At 40.3% G+C, this 22,392-nt stretch overlaps 1 protein-coding gene across 4 annotated transcripts in view; it reads right to left on the minus strand.

Moving 5' to 3' along the window:
• CDKAL1 (CDK5 regulatory subunit associated protein 1 like 1) overlaps window positions 1–22,392 on the minus strand; it is a 643,254-nt gene that overhangs the window by 543,622 nt on the left and 77,240 nt on the right. For all 4 annotated transcript variants that reach the window (XM_070405653.1, XM_070405651.1, XM_070405652.1 and 1 more), the window contains one exon: window positions 4,708–4,792. In XM_070405653.1, the coding sequence (XP_070261754.1) occupies window positions 4,708–4,792 (85 nt within the window). The remainder of the gene's footprint in view (window positions 1–4,707; window positions 4,793–22,392) is intronic.

Genomic DNA, 22,392 nt, shown 5'->3' on the forward strand with positions numbered 1-22,392 from the left:
CACGAATTTGTGCACCGGGCCTCTAGTTAAGATTATAAAAGTACCAATTACAGAAACTAAATCTCTGGGGTCTTAGGGATATCAGTAGCACTAAAATACCTTTATATCTTATTTACTTTCCTAAAGGAGGAAAAATGGATAATCTGAGAACATAAAATCAAAAGCATTCTTTGAAAATGAGCAGCATCTGATAAACATAACCCTTTGCTCCTGGCTTAATTCCTCCTTCTCCTGCTCCTAAACATGACCCACATTACACTGTTCCATCCCACATCACGACCACCTCCTCTGCATCCCACCACAGTTCTGGAAAGAACTCTTCTCTGCTCCTTCTGTAATTTCTGACTTGAGGATGCCATTACATTCAACTATGACAATTTCTATGCAAACAATATAAAATCCATATCACTACAGTGATATCTACCTCAATTCTACAACTGCTTACCTGACATCTTTATCTGGAAAGCAGAGTAATAAAATGACTAAACATACAGACTCCTAGTCAGACTGCCTACATTAAAATCCCACCTAAACCCATTTATGAACCGAACAGTCTTAGAAACTTCATATATGAAAGAGAGGCTCTTCATCTGTCAAATAGAAATAAAATTGAAATCTACAATGTGACAGCCTGCAAAAATTAAGCTAGATAATATCCAATTGATGTGAAGCACTTTGAGTAGTCTGCCACAAGGAATACAATCAATAAAGATAAAAGACGGTCCATTATTTTAATATAATATTTAGCTGTGACTTCAAATACAACATGATTAAAACCAAAACATGTCTTCCCTCTAACTGAACCCCCTTTCTGGAATTCCATATATCATTCTAGTCAAAAATCTAGATGTCATATTCAATAATGCTAAAAGTGTAAAGAATTCTTCTTTCTCAAGTCGACTCCTTCCTTTCAACTCTGAATGCGGCCACCAGAAAGGAGGCATCAGTACCTGGACTACTGCAACTCTGTCCTAGGGACTCCTGATCTAGACTCATTTATACCCAACCATCCTTCACACTGCTGCATGATATAACTCCCTGAGACCAAGAGAGTAGGCACATTTAGAAAATTATTTTTTTTAATTTACCTTTTACAATAGCATAAAGATAAAAAAAAGTACTGCACAGGTAAAAGGAGAAAGAATAGAATACTTTTTAAATTAGTGATACTGGAACAATTCAGTACCTATATACACTTTTAGGGAAAAAATTCTAAAAGATTCACAGGAATGCCCTGGCTGGCTCAACTCAGTGATGAGAGTGTCAGCCTGTGGACCAAAAGGCCTCTGGTTCAGCTGCAGATGGATCCCTGGCAAGATCGGGGTGCATGCAGGAACCATCCAATGGATGTGTCTCTCATATCAGTTTCTCTCTCTCTTTGCCTCCCTCCCTCCATCCCTCCTCTCTTTCAATTTGTCTCCCTCTCCTCCTTCCCTTCCACTCTATCTAAAAAAAATCAATGGAAAAATATTGTCAGGTGAGGATTAACAAAACAAAAAAAAAGAAGACAACTCAATGTAGTCAAAATCAAAATCACTTGAAATTATAGGGAAGGGCAAAGAAAAGCCAAGACACCCTTAAAGAAAAACAAAAACACATAAACATTCTCAAATATCCAGACTTAATATAAATCTATACTAATTATGACTGTGTACAATAAGTATCATAATAAAGAAATAGAATAATAAAAAATAAATAAAACCCAGAGATAGACCCAAGCATCTATGGACACTCAATATGACAGAGTGGGTAATCTATATATATAAAAAGCCAGTGACTGGAACGCCATAACAACCAGAATGACCGGTCACTATGATGCCCATTGCGGCCAGTGAACCAGCCAGATCCGGGGGTGGAGCCGGCAGCCAACCCCCCCTCGGCCCCTCCACCCAGCCAGCCCTGCCCCTGATCGACCTCTCCCACCCCAATCAAGGGCAGGGTGGCTGGCCAAGGCCCCCAAAGCCCTTCCCCCCAGCCGGCCCCACACCAGATTGGTCCACCCCATCCCAATAGCCCACAGCTCCTCTCCCCAGCTGGCCCTGCCCCTGATCACCGCCCAACCCCAAAAGCGGGCAGGACCGGCCAGCCAACCTCCTGCAGCCCTTCCCCCCGGCTGGCCCCACCCCCAATGTGTCCCCACCACCCTGATCAGCCCAAAGCCCCTCCCCCTGCTAGGCCCGTCCCTGATTGCCCCCCTACCCCAACAGGGGGTGGGGCCAACCAGCCAACTGCCTGTGGCCCCTCCCCCTGGCTGGCCCAACCCCCGATCTTCCCCCCCCCCCACTCCAATAAGGGGCCGGGCCGGCGACCAACCACCCATGACCCCTCCCGAAGGCCACTGGCCCCTGATCGGCCCCCCCCACCCCAATCAGGGGCAGGGCCCGCCAGCCACTTGCCCTTGGCCCACCCCCCGAGCCGGCCCAGCCCTGATCGGGCCCCAATCGGGGCAGGCCAGCCAGCCGGCCAACCTCCCGTCATCTCCTCCTCCCAACAGGCCCAGCCCCAATCTGCCCCAATTGGGGCTGGGCCAGCCGGACCCCACCCGTGCATGAATTCGTGCACTGGGCCACTAGTTCATAGCTAAGGGGAGAAAGGATAAATCTTTTAAAAACAAAAACAAAATAATAAATGATACTAGAAAAAGTTGGATCCTACATGAAAAATAATAAAACTTTTTTGAAATTTAAAATAAACTGGACCCCTTTCTAGCACCATATAAGCAAACAAAAAAGTCAACTCCAGACAGATTATAAATCTGTGCAAGGAGTAAAAACCGTAAGACTTTTAGAAGAAAATACTGGAGAATACCTTAACTTCAGGGTAAGGAAAGAGTTCTTAAACAATAATAGCATACACTCAAAGGAAAGACATAAATGTTAAGCCAAAATTTATCTCCAGCACTAAAGAAAGTGAAAAGATAAGCCACAATTGATATCTGCAACATGTGTAACATGTAATGATTAGTATCTAGTCTACATGTAACATATTCCCACAAATAAATAAAAGACAATTCAACAGGAAAAAAATTTTAAAGCCATTTCACAAAAAAGGAAAATCCAAATGGCCAATAAACATAAAAGATGCTCAACATCATTAGTAACCATGGGAATGCAAATTAAAACCACACTGAGATACCATCTCCACCACTAGATTGTCAAAAGTTAGACCTCTGGCCATATCAAGTAACAGCAAGAATTGAAAACAACTACCCGCATCCATTACTGGTGGGAGTGAATGACACATGCATTTGGGAAGAGTTTGGCATTATCTATTAAAGTTTGACTATGTACATATCCATGACCCAATAATTCAACTCCCAGTTACACATCCTAAAATAAGTCTTGCACATGTGCACCAGAAACCATGTTCAAAATATTCATAGTAGCAGTCTTCATTCATACAAGGAAAGTCCTGGAAAACCTCAACTCTATAAATAATAAAATGGATAAATTGTGGCAAACTCATGCAACAAGGGACCAGAAAAATTTTAAATCCATCAACATGGATAAATCATGGATTTGCTTAGGAAAAGAAGCAAATCTCAGAACATCAAAAGTTTAAGTCCAATAAATAAGGTCTAAAACAGGGCAAAACTAAACAACCAATTGTTTAGAGATATACTTAACAGATGATAAATTTACTAATAAAGCAATGGAATGACACACAGAAACCAGGATAAAATTTTCTTTTTAGGGTGTGACTGAAAGAGGGACACACGAGAATTTCTAAGGTCTTGACAACATCATATTGCTTATGCTGGGTGGTGGACATATTAATGGCAATATTATTATTATTTAAACTATAGGTTTCATAAATCTTATATATGTATATTTCATAATAAAACCAATTTGGAAAGAGAGGGGAATGAGTTTTAGATTGAAGTTAGGAGGTGAAGAATCTCAAGTCTGGCTAGGAAGGCAAGAAGAAAAATCCGACAATAGCTAACATGGATACATGGGGTGATTAGACCTGAGCATATTTAAATGTCAATGGCAAGGCACCAATGAGACTGCAGAGGTAGAAAACATAGGAGAATGAGGAAATAGTTTATGAAATGAGATTTCTAAGAAGGTGGGTAGGCTAAAATTCAGAGCACATGTGAACAGAAGATATTCTTTCACTTTAAACTTGAGGAAACAAAGCAAGAACCAAGGGCTTACATGCTCATCTCCCCCAACAATCTGCATTTCCCTAGCGTTACTAGCACCTAGAACAGTGCTAATGGGCATGGGAGAAAAAAGAGGCTAAGGACTGCTCTGGGTAGGTTCAGAAAGTACAGAATGGATTACCTGAGAAAAGTACATTTTTAATACTTAACAAATATTCCAATCACCTATTAGCTAACTTCGCAAATATACAAATCACCTATTACAGTGGTCGGCAAACTGCGGCCCTTTGAGTGTGGCTCTTCCACAAAATACCACGTGCAGGCGCACAGGTACAGTGCAATTGAAACTTCGTGGCCACACTCAAGGGGCCAAAGAGCCGCATGTGGCTCGCGAGCCGCAGTTTGCTGACCACTGACCTATTAGAAAAGTCTACATTAACATTTCCTTCTTTAGCAGATAAATGCAAAAACAATATATTAAAATCCAATTTATACTTTTTTGATGCATACCGAATGTTGATATTATTAGCAATCTTTTAAAAGCTAATTTCCTTAAATCAAGTCTTACCTCACTTGTAAAAAAATTAACTTCTACTTACTTAATTGAATTTCTAAAGTGGTCTTCCGCTGGGTTTTTTACAGTGCAACTATTCAGGAGCCATAAATCTGCATCTGATGCATTTTCTGTTAAAAAAAAAAAAAAGAAAGAAAGAAAAGTGTCACATTTAATCGGTCAGAAATATCCAAGTGCTTATTTAAATAGCACTGGAACTGGTGGTGGAGAGCAGAGAGAGGTAGAGAAGAAAGGCAAGTAAACAGGCAATTACAATACAGTAGGTAACTGCTGTAATTTGGAAATATTCATGAGAAATAGATATTTTAAATGTATAACCTCTGCTATTATCTTTTCATTTAAAATATCAAGAGGATCAACATTTGCTTCCTGTATTTTCAATACTTGAGAGTATTTAATAACTTCCAAAAACTAAAGTAAAACTGTCTTAAACTTGCCTCTGAATAGAAAATTGCCCCTTTGGGACTGCACGGTAATATTTTTCAAGCACATGTATTATCATACACTGAATATTCTTCAGTTTGAGAAGTTATTAAAAATATAATTTGTCCTCCTTGTAAACATTAAAGACTAACCTTAAACTGAGGCTTTTATTCCTCTCAACAATTTGATTAGATATTGTTACATACTATAATAAACTCACCAGCAGTGCAACAAATCACCCAAACCCATTGTGTTTATAGACATGAATTTACAAATGCCTCAAGAGCTTGACGCTATTCCAACTATCTTGCTGCCTAAAAGGACTTACACTTTAAAATAGGATTACCACAATGAAAGGAAAAGCAAAATTGAAAACTGCAGTACCTTCAATGGTATTTTAGTAAGAAACAAAGCTGAGGTCAGAAAACATGAAGAACTAAGAGGACTAAGGGATGCCTGTATGTACAACCTCCATGCTAGAAGGGGGCTTCACGTGCAAACATTACATGAGAGGGTGGGGGAGCACATCAAAGCTTTAGTAACTTGGCAAAAACTTTTCGCCCAAAATTTTATTATAAAAAATGATAAAATGTTTCTATAAGGATCCAAAAATTCTTGAAATGCTAAAAAGGCAAGGGAAGCTCCTTATTACTATACTCATCTCACTCCTCCTATTCATCCCCGCCCCGCATCACCACCAGAGTGTATGTCCCACTCAACAGTAGAGTGGCCTTTCATAAAACATAAATTTGATTATGTCACTTTCCTGCTTAAACTTGGAAATGATGGGCATTCACCTACCTCCTCTAGTTCCCTCCAAATGATTCCCCACAATGCCATCTGAAAGATACTCCTCTAATATCGATCTGACTGTAGCACTCTTGAAATCTTCCAATGATTTCACGGTGATACTCAAGGCCTATCCAGATCTTCAACTTCAATATTCATTTCTCCCTAAATTCATCCGTCTCTCCAGCCACACCAAACCACCTGAAATTCCTAAACCTTGTGCTATGCCATCTGCCTAGAATACCTTTATTTTCTTCAGACTGGCAACTCAGATAGCCCTTCACCTGCCCATCCACCTTCAGTTTCTTAGATGCCTCTTCTCTGCATTCCCACAGTAGACTGCATAAAGCATTCTGGCACTTCATAATTGCGTATTAAAATAACTCATTTTTCCAGCCTGTACTTATTACTAGTTAAGAAATACTGAAGACAACATTTTTATCTGAATGTCCAGGACCTAACACAGTAATGGCACAGAACAGACATTCGAGTAACCATGGAACACTAAACAGTATACAAGTAGGTTCAAGAAGAAAGATGACAGAGGCATAATGTGTGAGATTACATACCAACCTCCTTAAGCTCTGAGGTCATGCTAATTTTTTGAAATGAGCTTCAAGTAAGTCACCAATTTATTTAACAACAATTTAGAGCTGACACTTTAACATACTCATAGCTATATCCCCAGCACTTATGACAGTGCCTGGTACATAGTGGGTACTCATTAATTTACTAAATGAATGTGGAGTTTTGAAAGACAAAGCAAAACTATGAGCAATGTATTATATCTGTTATCTCATGGCAAAAATATAAAGACTGTGGATTTATTTAAAACAAATAGCCCAGCCAGCATGGCTCAGGGTTGAGCATTGATCTATGAACCAGGAGGTAATGGTTCAATTCCTGGTCAGGGCACATGCCCGGGTTGCAGACTTGATCCCCAGTGTGGGGCATGCAGAAGGAAGCCGATCAATGATTATCTCTCTTCATCGATGTTTCTATCTCTCTCTCCCTCTCTCTTCCTCTCTGAAATCAATAAAAACATTTTATTATAAAAAATGATAAAATGTTTCTATAAGGATCCAAAAATTCTTGAAATGCTAAAAAGGCAAGGGAAGCTCCTTATTACTATACCCATCTCACTCCTCCTATTCATCCCCGCCCCGCATCACCACCAGAGTGTATGTCCCACTCAACAGTAGAGTGGCCTTTCATAAAACATAAATTTGATTATGTCACTTTCCTGCTTAAACTTGGAAATGATGGGCATTCACCTACCTCCTCTAGTTCCCTCCAAATGATTCCCCACAATGCCATCTGAAAGATACTCCACTGTGTGTCAGGATCTGAGAGATACCTGAATCTATAGGAATGGATGAGCTCACCTAAGAAGACAGATAGGGGTAGAGGGGAAGGGAAGAAAGGAGAGAAAAAAGTAGAAGACTGGGTCTTTCAGAGGTCTGGTAGAAAAGTTGAGATGAGAAAAGGACACTGAAAAAGAGCAGCCAATACCAGGTAAGATAAGAGGATAAAAACTAGGCACATTGAAACATGAGTAATCAATTATGTTAAATGCTGAGAGTTCAAATCCCATAAAACAAACAAACAAAAACCTAAAGGCAGAACTACTTGTGCCAGATGTCATGTTGGTATCCTGGTACATTCTTCGATTCAGTCACCGTAAAGCCACCAGATAACTCAACAAAAGCTGCTCAAGGAGAACTTCAGCAATATATAAGGCAAATCATTCCTCTTGGTCTGGAATTCTGTCAATGTTGGGATGTGCTGACTTTCAAAATAAAGTGAATACTATGCTGGTGACCCAGTAGTTACAATCAACAGAAAACCTGTGAATATACCAAAATGCCCACAAAATTACCAACTGAATAGTAACTATCCCACAAAAGAGAAGTCTCTCCTCCAATAAACACAGTTTCTTATCCAATTACTTCTTAACTCAGTTTTGTGTTAATGTATCTTACTTATTATTGTCAAAAGATTGCTCTACTTACAAGCATAAAACAGTCAGTCAACAACCACAACACAATGAAGATCCACTGTGTGTCAGGGCTATGTTCTAGGTTATGGGGATAGAGCTGTGGCAAGAGTTTCTACCCTCAAGGAGTTTACAGTCTTAAGGAGGAAGTGTGATAAAAAAAACAAAAATAGGGAAACAAGCTAATTTCAGTCAATGATATTAGCACAATAAAAGAGGGTAATGGACAAAGAATAACTGGGGGTGGGGAGTGTTGCTAGTCAAAATAAGTCTCCCTCAGAAGTTCAAATCTGAACTGGGACTTACATAATGGGAAAGAATCTGCAAAGATCAGAAGATCTTTCTGAGAGATACCACAAAAGCAAAGCCTTAGAAAGAGGACCAAGCTTGCCATGTTCTAGTGACAGAGAGACAAACAGAGTGACTGGACATAGGGAGAACAGGAGGAGAAAGGTCAGGGAGCAGGAACCAGATTATGCTGGCAATTGTTTCAAACATGAGCTAATTTCTACTTCAGAAAGCCCCTTCTGGAAGCACTGTGAAGACTGTAGATACGGCAAATGGAAAAGCAATGGCAAAAAAATGCAGGCAAGATAACCAGATGGAAGCTGACACATTGGTCTAAGAGTAATTGAAAGATTATGGTAACCTGGACCTGGGTTATGGCATGGCAAGAGTGAGAAGCAAATGGAGGCATATTTTGAAGGTAGAAACAAGATAACTCACTGAGAGAATAGATATAAGTCATACAAGAGTAATCAAGTAGGATTCCTACGTACATGGGAAGTATTTTGGCCTGAGCATCAGTTGTTTGTGGTGCCATTTATTGAGACAGGAAAGCTTTACAAAGAAAAACAGATTTGGGAAATGAGAGAATCAATAGGGGGTCTTCTGAACATGCTTATTTGAGATCCCTATTATTCAACTAGAAATAATGATCAGCCATTTGTATAGAAGATACACAAATGGGAGAATCAAAACCATATAGAAGATACCTGAATCTATAGGAATGGATGAGCTCACCTAAGAAGACAGATAGGGGTAGAGGGGAAGGGAAAAAAGGAGAGAAAAAAGTAGAAGACTGGGTCTTTCAGAGGTCTGGTAGAAAAGTTGAGATGAGAAAAGGACACTGAAAAAGAGCAGCCAATACCAGGTAAGATAAGAGGATAAAAACTAGGCACATGATGTCATTGAAATCCAGAGAAGAGAGTATTTGAAACATGAGTAATCAATTATGTTAAATGCTGAGAGTTCAAGAAAGGTATCTCTATAAATATCAGATGCAATCTAGACCTCAAGATATGATTAGTATTTCATTATCAAACCATAGTGCTGCCATGAAATCACTGTGCATATATCAATCTATATTCTTCCCAGGTTATCTTTGGACCAAATCCAAAAAAGCAGGATTGACAGGTTACCTAAATTCATAGGTAACTGCATTATATACTGTCACATTCTCCTCCCTAAGGCATGTCTCACTTTGCACTCCCATGAGCAACGCAAGACACTGCCTGTTATCCATAGCATCACCCACAGAGTGTGCTATCAAACCTGTGAACTTTTGCCAATCAGGAGAGAAACAGAAAGCCAACTGAGGTTTAACGTGCATTTCTCTTATTATGAGTAAGTTGAGTAGCTTCTCATATGTTTACGGACCATTTGCAGGATTCGGGTTTGTTTTTTTCCCGTTTTCAGTCTGTTCGTATCTTTTGCTAACTTTTCTATCAGATAGTCATCTTCATTTCAATTTTTAATTTAGTTACACACATAAACATCCTATATAATAAAAGCCTAGGTGGTGTTGCGTGACATCATCACAAGATGGCCACCATGATGTCATCACAAGATGGCCACCCCACGTCACCACAAGATGGCTGCCACAAGACAGCTGCCACAAGACAGCTGCCACAAGATGGTCACCTTAAGATGGCCAGCAGGGGAGGGCAATTGTGGGAGATTGGGCCAGCAGGGGAGGGCAGTTGAGGGCAGTCAGGCCTGCAGGGGAGGGCAGTTGGAAGCAATCAGGTGGCAGGGGAGGGCAGTTGGGGGTGATCTGGCCAGGAGGGGAGGGCAGTTGGGAGCAATCAGGCAGGCAGGGGAGGGCAGTTGACGGCAATCGGGCCAGCAGGGAAAGGCAGTTGGGGGCGATTAGACCGACAGGGGAGCAGTTAGGCATCAATCAGCCCAACAAGGGAGTGGTTAGGGGGCCATCAGACAGGCAGGCAGGCGAGCGGTTAGGAGCCAGCAGTCCCGGATTGTGACAGGGATGTTCCCCAAGGGGTCCCAGAGGGTGCAGGCCGGACTTAGGGACATCCCCCAGGCATGAATTTCGTGCACTGGGCCTCTAGTACTATATATGAGAAAATATTTCTTGTCTATATTAGTTATAATATTTTTCCCCAGTTTGTCACTTTACTTTTTTATAGTTTCTTCATACTTTTTTATTTCTAGGATATCAAATTTATCTACTTCTCCTCTTATTGCTTCTGGATTTTAAGTCATTATTAGAAAGTTTTCTGTACTCCTAAGTTACCAAGGAATTTACCCATATTTTCTCCTAATACACATATGAATTAATATTTAGATCTTTGATCTATTAGGAATTTATCCTGATACATCAATCTTACTGAATTTTTAAAGCAGAAGATGAAATAAGATACTACATTCTCATATCAAATTGGAAAATAATAAAAAATATGATACTACCTAATGCTAGCAAAGGAATGGGGAACTGGCAACCTCGTCCTCTGCTGATGGCAGGAGACATAGGAAACTCTTTGGAATGCAATGTAGGGATAGCTATCAAAAATTCAGATGCTGCCCTGGCCAGGTGGCTCAGTTGTTTGAAGTATTGTCTCATGCATCAAAAGGTGGCAGGTTCGATTCCCAATCAGAGCATATACCCAGGCTATGGTTCCATCCCAGGTTGAGGTTGGAGCATGTGCAGGAGGCAACCAATCAATGTTTCTCTCACATTGATGTTTCTTTCTGTCTCTTTCTCTCTCTCTCCCTCTCCCTCTCTCTTTCTCTCTCTCTCTTTCTCTCTCCTCCCCTCCCTCTCTCTAAAATCAATTTTTAAAAATGTAAACGTGCATCAGAATTTCTCCTACACATTTGTAGCATATTTGCACCACACACATGCATATTTATATGCATACACACATACATGCACACAAATATATAGATATATAAAAATATATATAATTATACACATAAATTATTAAATTCTCACTGAAGATTACTGATAAAGCAAAAGACCTAGAAAGCCTATAAGTTGACTATAGGAGACTGACTAAATAAATTATGAGACTGCAGCTAAAATACCATTTAGTTGTTTAAAAAAGGCAAGATAAATCTGTAAGTGCTAATTTATAATAATCTTTGATACAACATCAGATAAAACAAAGCAAGGTGCAAAAGAGTAGGTCTTGTATTTCACTTGTGTTTAAAAAGGAAAAGAGAAAAGGGGAAATTCTGTTGTAAGCAAAGAAGATTTCTAAAAATATACATATGAAATTGCTGGAGGTGTCCATCCTTGGAAGTAAGATGAAAGTTCAGCTGTCCTCCAATATAGTGTTCATGTGTGCATCTAACATTCTTTCTCTTTTCTTTTTATAATTTTATAAAATTTAATCCTGAGAAGGAACACATCACTATTTAATTTATATTCATCTGTATTGTTTTAATTATTAAAAGCAGGTATTGATTTTGTTCACTTAAGAAAACTAATCAAGCTTTTTACTTCTTTTTAATGTTTCCTTTTCCACAGAGCCTGGCATCAGTACTAAGGTGAGAACATAAACTATTTTCCTGTTGTGATCCATCATAAAAACTGACTTGATACACATTTTCTAAGGGACTTTTCTCCCCACTGCTAGAGCCTTTGTACTCACTGGACCAAGAAAATGAAGGCCATTGGCACACCACCCACTTTGAGTGGGGGAATAGAAAAATAAACTATTATTTGTTCTAATCGAATCACATTCACTTTTCAAACTATTTCTTTATATACACAAAATAAATTACTTTTAAGCCTAAAGTAATAAAAATCTGATTAGCAATAATGATAATAGCTAACATTACTGGGTACATATTATGTGTCCAGCAATGAGTCATGCTCATCATATCCTTCTTTTTTTCCATTTAATCCTCCAAATTTGTGGTGGGTTCATTTTTACTCAAATTTTATAGAGGGGGGAATCTGTGGCTTAGAAAGGAAAAGTAACTTGCCTAAAATCACAGAGAGAGAGAGTGGCCAGGATTAGAGATCCAGACAAACTGACTCCAGGGACTGACAGTCTAAAAAAATTAGAATGCCTCATTAGTAGCTCTTTGCTCTTGATCAAAAATAATGCAGACAGTATCTAAAAACAAAATACAGAAATGTCACGTGGCCTTGAGGTTGCCTCATGATATTTCTAAAGAGGCTAATGAGCAGGAACTGTTTGGCTATTTCCAACATTTCCAAGATCCTGAACATGTCAGCTCATGCATGGCCTTCTGTTATCAGTGAGAGACATGCAAGTAAAGGGAGCATTAATAATGATGCAGCATCCTCACTCTGAAGCACAAGCTGACTCTCACAGCAACCAATCTCCACTTCACCCTGCAGGCTTCTGCATAATCATGGCATTATGGAAGAGAGCGGCATGGTTCATAGCAACACTACTCAGAACAAAACATTTATCTTACACAAGTGTTCCATTTGGAAGTCAACTCAAGGAACAACATAAAACAGTAAGAGGAGTCTATCCATAGATTTAGGTAAGGCGGTTGAACATGTGGATATAAATAAAAATTCACTAAGAGCACAACGAAGATGGGGAAATGTTTGTTTGGACCCGACAGCATTTGGTAGGAAAGGGGGGTCTTTACCACAGAACAAACGTCCAATATGCTTATTCATACCCGTGTGTGTATTTATATTAATACAAATCACTGAGTGCCTACTAAAAACTTAGGGAATAGAGTAAGCTTTTTTTAAAGTTTATTATTTATTGTTAACAGTATTACGGATGTCCCCTATTTTCCCTCCACTTGCCCCTAGAATAAGCTTTAATAGAAGTACTTAAAAGCACCTTTAAGGTGCATCTTAAAAAATAATTTCTTAAAATCAATAAAGGCTAAGTTGAAATTTAAAATTCTGGTCAATGTATTTTTTGTCTACCTTTCATTTGTTCTATATAGGGGCTGTGCAAAGCACAACATTGAGTAACCAGGTTTTCAAAATCTTTTTTTTTTATTGACTTTGAGAGAGAGATAGAGAGAGAAAGAGAGAGAGAGAGAGAGAGAGGGAGAGAGAGAGAGAGAGAAACATCGATTTGTTGTCCCACTTATGCATTCACTGATTGCTCCCTGTATGTATCCTGACTGGAGATTGAACCCACAGTCTTGGCATATTAGGACAATGCTCTAACCAACTGAGCTACCCAACCAGAGTCAAAAAAATCTTTTTACAAAAAAAATTGAAGTGAACCATGAGAAAGCATTCTCCTTTTAGTAAGCTAGGGTTGGAAGACTGGGAGGATGAGGAGAAGGGGACCGAAACAGAGGAAAGAGAAGGAGAGGAGAGAAAGGGAAAGGAGAAATAGAGTCTGACAGACAAAGAACATCTGCAGTTCCCAGTCTGAAATACTGGGAACAGGAGCTGACCACCCACTGCTGAGAGCTGGGGAGTACTGGTGTGCTTTTGAATGAAGTAGAACACAGCAGCTCCTAGGGGGAAGCGCTTACTCTTGGAGATTACTCACATGATTTTGTTCTTTAAAAATACAGGCATCCCCTGCTTGTTGAAAGTTCTGGTTACACCACTTTACTTTTTCGAAAGACCCACATTAAAACCTGTTCAAAGAGGATTTTCACTTTTACAAAAGAAGTGAAAACAGTGTCCAGCATTTGTGATACAGTGAGTCAGTGCACCCTGAACATCGAGAGCACACTGTTGCTTCTACTAAATGCTGTATTATTTTAACCTTTGTATGTTAACTGATACGAATTAGTAGGTTACTTTTTGGATCTCGGAAAACTAAAAAACTTTTCCATATAAATCAATGGTAACTGCTTCTTCGTTTTCTGCCATGTCGGCTTAGGAAAAGTTTTATAGGAATGTTCTGCTTCTGGATAGTGGAGAAACCTGTAGTCCTGCTGAACGCTTTGCAAAGATAAAATGAAACCATGAGTCAGCTTGAACTCTGTTCACTGTACAGAGGGAAAAAAACATTTTTTCTTTTAAGTGATAAATAAAAGCTGGGAGAACTCTACCAGCAACTACTGAAAATTAATTACATAGCTACGTAGGCCTGGCAACAATCTAAATCAGAGTGCAAGACAAACCTTTACTTACTGTGTAGAACAGAACATTGCTAATATTCCCCTGTCCTCTTTACAAATTAAATTGCTCTGTTGGTCCTGACACATAATTAGTTCAGAAGTTACTGTGTCTAAAGAATCCATAATAGGACATTTACTTCTATGATATAAATAGGTTTATAAACTAAGAGCTAATATACACACCAAATGGACCTTATAGGGCACTTCATGAGCTGGTCACCGCACCTCTACACTAAGCCACTGCTCACCATGCCGATCTTGTCTGTTATGTTCCTGCCACACTGAGCCTTCAGGCCCTCAGGCATAATAAAACTCCAAAATTGAGAAAAACGAAAATCTAACCCTCCCCCCGCCAAAAAAAAAAGTGGGTAAAGAATATGAACTGAGAGTGCACACAAAAAGGAAACACATGGCTCTTGAACATAAAAGATATTCAACCCCATTATTAATAAATAAAAATTAAAACTGCCCTAAGGGAGAAAAACCATACAATTTTTCATTTCATATATTGTCAAAAAAACATAAGTTTAAAAACATTGTGCTGATGTCACTGTGAAGAAGCAGGCACTTTCCTGCATTGCTGGTGGGAATGCAAACTAGAAAACCACCTGTGAAGGCCATTTAGCAATACCTACCAAAAAGGAAAATGCACATTCTCTGACCAAGAAGTTCTGAGAATTTAGCCTACTATAAACATACTAGAGGCCCGGTGCACAAAAATCGTGCATGGGTAGGGTCCCTAGGCTTGGCCGGCGATCAGGGCCAATCTGTGGGATGACCAGAGGGGTAACCAGGGGGCCCCCGCTGGCACCTGCCTTGGCAGGCCTGGAGCCACCTGCTCGCCCGCCCCGCCCCCCGCCACTGCCAGTCGCCTCCCTCTGCGGGGCAACCGGTGGAGCGATCAGGGGGCCCCCACTGGCACCCGCCTTGGCTGGCCTGGGGCCTGCAGGCTGGAGGCAGCTCCTGCATTGAGCGTCTTCCCCCTTGTGGTCAGTGCGCATCATAACTACCAGTCGTTCTGCCATTCGGTAGATTTGCACATTAGGCTTTTATTATATTGGACTTACACATGTACAAGGTAATTCATTGTAGCACTGTTTGTTAGAATAAAAGGTGACTGGTTAAAGGCATCCTATATAATAAAAGGCTAATATGCAAATTGTCCCCAGAAGTGGGAGTTCGACTGACAGGTAACTCTTGACACACACTGACCACAAGGGGGCAGACACTCCAATGCAGGAGCTGCTGAGTGACAGCAACTTTGCAGAGTGCCCTCTCACATTCTGGGACCCCTCGAGGGATGTTAGACTGCCGGTATCAGCCCGATCCCTGAAGGCCAGGCTGAGGGACCCCACCTGCTGGAGGGAACCTGCTCACTCCAAAGATGCCCTTCGAGCCCCAGCACCGCCCGAGGTGCAGCCAGCTGGGAAGGGACTGCGAGAGGTTGACTCCAGGGCGTGTCTGGCCCGTCTCTCCCAGTCCCGCCCTGCCGGCCACCTTCCAATTAATTTACCTTCAATGTGCACGAATCCATGCACTGGGCCTCTAGTTTTAGTATATTCAGATTTGAGACTCCTATAAAGCTGCTCAAAAAAAAAAAAAAAAAAAAAGAATGAATAACCTCAAGTCCTAATGTAGAAAGAGCTCTAGTCATATTTTTCAGAGGAAAAAAAAAATTAAGACAGTAAAAAACATATACACTATGCTACTAGAATAAATTTTCACCTTTGCTTCTATTTCTACAAAAAATTGTGTGTGTATACCAAAAACAAATAAAATGGCTAGGATTGGAGAGAGGAATAACTACAGAATTGATGGGAGACAAGGTAAGAGGAAGATTTTCCTTTGTACAACTAATTTTTATTTTTAAACCTATTCAAAAATTAAGTCTTTCCAAAGTAAAAAAGCAATTGCAAAAAATGTAGCTTGTCTTAATCTCCCTACTATCTCCCCAATCTGTACTTCCTTCCATAGTCAAACATCTTGAAAGAACTATCCCTGTACCAGATCTATACATATTCTGTCACCTCCCATTTTCTCTTCCAGCACTTCAACCACTCACTATTTTCATAAAAACACTTCCATTGCGGGAACCGATCCCAAATGCCATAGACAGCTAAACACTCCTTTCTTTATGGTGTCAACAGAATCACTCTCCTATCTTCCTCTTACCTCCCTAGCCTCTCTGCTTTATTCATCCATGAATTACACTGCTGATGGGAATGTAAAATAGTATAACTGATTGGGAAAAGAGTCTGGCAATCCCTCTAATTGGGAAACAATGAGTTAATATATGATCCAGCAATTCCTCTCCTGGGTATACACCCTAAAAAACTGAAAATGTATGTTCACACAAAAATTAATACATCGCCCAGCCAGTGTGTCTCAGTGGTTGAGCGTCAGTCTATGAACCAGGAAGTCATGGTTCAATTCCTGGTCAGGGCACATACCCAGGTTGCAGGGTCGATCCCCAGTGGGGGACGTGAAGGAGGCAGGCAATTGATGATTCTCTCTCATCATTGATGTTTCTATCTCTCTCCCTCTCCCTTCCTCTCTGAAATCAATAAAAATATTTAAAAAACAAAACAAAACACTTGTATATCAATGCTCATAGCTGCATATCTTAGCCAAAAAGTGGGGGAGGGGGCAGGCGGGGGGCCCATCATCTCATAATTGAATAAAATGTAGTATATCCATACAAAGGAATATTATTAGGCAATAATAAGAAATGAAATATTGATAACATGCTTGATGGACTTGAAAACAAGGTGAAAGAGGTCAGTCACAAAGTAAGATGTGTTGTATGATTCCACTTAAATTAGGAGTCCAAGAGACAGAAAGACTGGTGACTGCCTAGGGCTGGGAAGGCTAGGAAGACTGAGGGGTACCAGTTAAAGGATGTAGAGACTCTAGTTGAGGTAATGAAAATGGTTTAAATTGACTGTAGTGATGGATGCACAACTCTGTGAATATACTAAAAGCTACTGCATTGTACACTTAAACAGTGTATGGTATGAGAGTGATTATCTCAAAAAATCTGTGTAATAAACAAACAACAACAAGAAACAAGCTTGAGCCACACCATCACCACTGTTTTCATTCTTTACCCTCTGCCTAAATGTCTCTTCCACCCATCCACCCTAGAAAACTCCTACTCCCCATTTTCAGCTCAGTTACATATCACCCCCTCTAGGAAGCCTTCTCTACTGTAGTTCTTCAGAAAGAGTAAGGCACTACTTCTCCTTGCTTACAGATGAGCTTGTGGCATATCCTGGCAAAGATTCATAAGTATGTCCCACCCTTAAAATGAGTCCCTCAATGTCTTTCAATCCCCAGAGATGAGCTCAGGACTTAGAAAAGGATATGCTCTGATTGTCAATGGGTGGGTGGATAGGTGGAAGGGTAGATGGGTGAATGGGTGGATGCATGGACTGATGGATAGAAGAACAGAAGGAGAGAAGAGAAAGAAACAAAGAGCAAGCATGAATAAACAAAAGAAGCAAATATCAAGGTGGCAGAACGGCATGTTAATGAATAAGCATGGAGACCAAATGAGGAAGCAAACAGATTAGTCCTTGTCAGCAATCAAAAGTTAACACTAGAGAAATGCTTTCAGCAGAGGCTGGGGTCAAACTCTGATGGAGAATCTGGTATTTCTTCCAGAGGATTTTCTTGTTCTAACAAGAACAAAGAAAGCAGCAAGTTTTCATTCTATGGAACACTGAGCACTTATAAAAAGAATGTACTTACAAAAATATCCTGGGAAAATGTCTTTTCCATCTAACAGAGATTATGCAATTTATACATATAGCTATAATTACTAGTATAGAGAAGTAAAAGAAAAAAAAAACCCTATGCATTAAAAATAGGTTATAAGGAAATGCACCAAAATGTTAGCAGTAGCTATATTTAGGTACTGGCACTCATGCTCTAGAGAGCAGGTCTTCCTGGTTTCCAGAGGCTTCCCGACATGAGTCTGGGCCTGACAAGGCATTTCTTCCCTAAGCTGATCCCTACCATCTGGAGGTTCTTACAGGCCTCCAGAGACATGTTCTGTCTCATCTGACTGGCTCATCTGGACAGGCTGGCTCCTTGGAGTTGGCTTAGGCCCCAAGGGTCTTCTTCATCCAATTATTCAACAGAGGCCCAGGCTTGGACCTGGCAAGCATGGTCCACGGTTCTAACATTGGCCTTGAAGAAGGCTATTTCGACAGTTCAGAGATTAGCTAACATGGGGCAAAGGTAGGCTGTTAATTATGAGGAAACGAAGCCTCAAGTGGCAAAGAGGTTTTTGTAAAAACAAAAGAACTTAGTAATTGACTACATATGGAAAATGACAGCAGGAAGAATAAAGGTTTCTAACCTAGAAGCTAATCCAAAGAGTGGCACCACTAGGGAGAAGCAGGTCGAAGGAGAAGAGTGTAAATTTAGCATTAGACATGTTCACTTTCAGTTACCTATTCAGTGATGTATGCAAGCAGAATTGTGCACAAGCAACTGTAAGTAGTGCATGAAAGAACTCACAGAAGATCAAGGTTGCCCATGTCACCAAAGATGACAGGCAACAGGCAATGGGGTGAGGAGGACTATTGAGTACAGGGGTTAAAAATCATCAAGAAGATGGAAGTATGTCACAAAGCTATGATGGGTGGGCAGGACTTCAAACAGGAGTGTTTGCCTGACTGAGTAATGGTGACAGACAATAGACTTAATTTATAGTGGTTGGGAAAAGTAAAAACAACACTGACCTCTTCTCTGCCTTATGAATCAGAAGGAATTTGCCTAAAAGTCAGAAGTACAATTAAAATGCTGGAATTGATTTCCTATAAATTTCAGTTTGACTATGCAATAGATTAGAACTAAATAACAACATTTGCATAGCATTTTACACTTACAAAGCATTTTCAAATACATTCTCTCATTTAAGAGCCCCAGGAGGTAAGTATTTACACTCCTCATCTCATGGATGAGGAAACAAGGAAACATATTGTGACAAGCAAAGAATCATCATAAACCGAACCCCAGGAAGCAGGGCCAGCGTGGTCTTGGCTCTGCAGGCTGAGTGGAGGCACTTCGAATCTGCTCTATCCATCTTCCCTTTGAGGTTAAGTGCTGTGATGTGGGCTGTCCTTACTACCATGAACAGGGATGAGTTCTTTCTTGATGCCCCAAACAACAAAGTTTGTGCATTTATTCACAGACTAGAGGCCTGGTGCATGGATTCATGCACATTGAAAGTTAATTAATTAGAAGGTGGCCAGCGGGGCGGGACTGGGCAAGACGGGCCAGACAAGCCCTGGAGCCAACCTCCCGCAGTCCCTCCCCAGTCAACCACACCTGGGCCTACTAGAACTGAGGACCTGAGGATACTAAAGAGACTGTAGATCTATAGGATCTCATGCTGGTGAGCAGAAAGGGGACTGGATAGTAGAACCAGGAAGGAAGATCAGTCCTGCCCACCTGAATGCAAGGGAGGTGCCCTCTTTCCCACCAGCAAAACTGTTGCTTCTGACCCCACCTGCAGTGACCTGAGGTAAGGGGGGACAGCCCAGGGCTGGAAATCTGTGTCCCTGCATATAGCAGCAAGGAGGAGCCAGAAAGCCAGGAAGAGCTGAGGCACTGGAAGGAGAGAAAGTGCCCAGGCCCCCTTCCTACTAGATACTGGCACCACTCCTAACACTATTCTGATCAAACCATCCTAGCCAGGAGCAGGATACCCCTACAGAGACCAGCTCCATGGGGGAAGGGAGAACAGCTCAGAACAGGAAAACTCAAGGCATGAGACTCAAAGCAGATCCAGCCACTGGGCTAAGGGGCTTCAATCCATCAGGCCTCAGTCAGGTTGCCCAGGGACAGAGAAGCTCCCGAGAGGCGCAGGATAGACACACCAAGGGACCACATTCAACAACAACAGAGCAAAATCCAATAAGCTCCACAAATAGCAGACCCAAATTTTTCTGAGTGTGTGCTTTTTTTTTTCTTTTCTTTTTTCTTTTTTCTTTTTTTTTGGGGGGGGGGGGGGGGGGGTGGGGGAGTGGCTCTTGTTTTTGTTTTCATTTTTTGTTGTCTGTTTTTACCCTTTTGTTCTTTTTTCTCTTTTTTCTTGCATATCTCTAATTTCTCTCTTTCCTTGTATTCTCTTTTGTCTTTTTTTTTACTGTTACTATTAATTTTTCTGTGATTTGGAAGACAAGATAGAAATAAATGGTCAATTAGAGCACCAAATAGAAAAAAGGATTAAAAAGCAGGAGGATAGCTTAAGGGAGCTCTGGGACAACATGAAATGTAACAATACCCACATCATAGAAATACCAGAAGGGGAAGAATGTGAGCAAAAAAACAGAGAACCTGCTTGAAGAAATAATGACAGAAAATTTACCCAAACTGGTGAAGGAAAAAGTCATACAAGTTCAGGAGGCATAGAGTCCCAATCAAGATGAACCTAAGGAGACCTATATCTAGACACATCATAATTAAAATGGCAAACGTGCCCTGATTGGTTTGGCTCAGTGGATAGAGCGTCGGCCTGGGGACTGAAGGGTCCCGGGTTCGATTCCGGTCAAGGGCATGTACCTTGGTTGCGGGCACATCTCCAGTAGGGGGTGTGTAGGAGGCAGCTAATCTGTGTTTCTCTCTCATCGATGTTTCTGACTCTCTGTCCCTCTCCCTTCCTCTCTGCAAAAAATCAATAAAATATGTTTTAAAAAATAAATAAATAAAATAAAATAAAATGGCAAACGTTAAAGACAAAAAAAGAATGTTACAGGCAGCAAAAGAGAGACAGAAAATTACCTACAAAGGAGTTCCCATGAGAATGTCAGCTGACTTCTCAACAGAAACACTTCAGGACAGAAGAGAGTGGCATGAAGTTTTCAAAGTAATGAAAAGCAAAGGCCTGAATCCAATACTACTGTATCCAGCAAAGCTATCATTTAAAAGCTTTCCAGATAAATACTGTTTTGAGATCTGATGATTTTATTTGGGAAAGTGGTTCTCTAACTCTTTCTTTTATAATACCAACATTATAACCCCCATTGTCACCTGATATAAAAAAAATTATGACAGTCTCTGCCTCACTTAATAAGAATGCATAATTAACTAGTTAAATATACATTGAAAAATATGTAACAATTGTATTAAGAAACATGTATGGCCATTTCAACAAAATAAGTGTGGCGTTTCAACAAAAATTGTTAGAATAATAGGGATAACACAAAACCTAGGTTGGACAGGCTACTCAGTCTATACTTCCTTTTTTCTGTTACTTTGGTGACTAGAAGAAACTGATAACCTAAGAACTACTTTCAGTTCTTCGGTTTTTGCTCTTTACCCAAGGAAAGAAATCTTTGACTATTACTTTTAGAAAAAGCAACTATAAAAACACAGTGTGTGTGATGAGATATAAAGAATACTTGTTTACGAGTCTAAGTCCCAGGTACAATCTCTGCTAACTTGCTAGCAGTAATGTTAAGTAAACTTACCTAAACCCTAACAGTCTCAAAATCTTCCTTTATTTTAAATTCTTATTTATGGATTTGAAAGAGAGGGACATAGAAACATTGATTTGTTGTTCCACCTATCTATGCATTCACTGGTTGCTTCCTATGTGTGTCCTGACAGGGGATGGAACCCGCCTGCAATCTTGGTGCCCTGGGACAACACTCCAACCAACTGAGCTATCTGGCCAGAGCCTCAAAATCTTCATCTTTTAAATGAGACAGACATCATATATCTCACAGGATTTGTCAAGAGGACAAGATGAGATAACATATGTAAAGCACCTAGCACGGGATATGGAAAAAAAAAAAAAAGCCAAATAAATAAAACCTCAGGTCATAAGGCACATGCAGCCAGAACACCCTTCAAACAGTGGGAGACACACAATTTTGCAACTTTCACCCTGAATTGAAATAGATTCTATGGAAAGTATCATGAAAGTTAGCTTTCTTTCCCATTTCATATTCAACTTTTCTGTAGCATTTTAGGTGCAGCCTGATAAATTTCCTAACATAGACTATATGTTAGACTATAACATAGACTATAACATAGACTATATAAGCAGATCTCATATCAATAAATAACAAACACAGGAATTTATCCATAAGACAAGACTTTAGGAATATTGTGCTTCAAGAGGTCCTCTTTTCAATCTTCGCTTTTCTAATTCCG

Source organism: Myotis yumanensis, unplaced genomic scaffold (genome assembly GCF_028538775.1).
Source record: "Myotis yumanensis isolate MYYU_CA2020_CCGP unplaced genomic scaffold, mMyoYum1.0.hap1 SCAF_2, whole genome shotgun sequence".
Taxonomy (NCBI): domain Eukaryota; kingdom Metazoa; phylum Chordata; class Mammalia; order Chiroptera; family Vespertilionidae; genus Myotis; species Myotis yumanensis.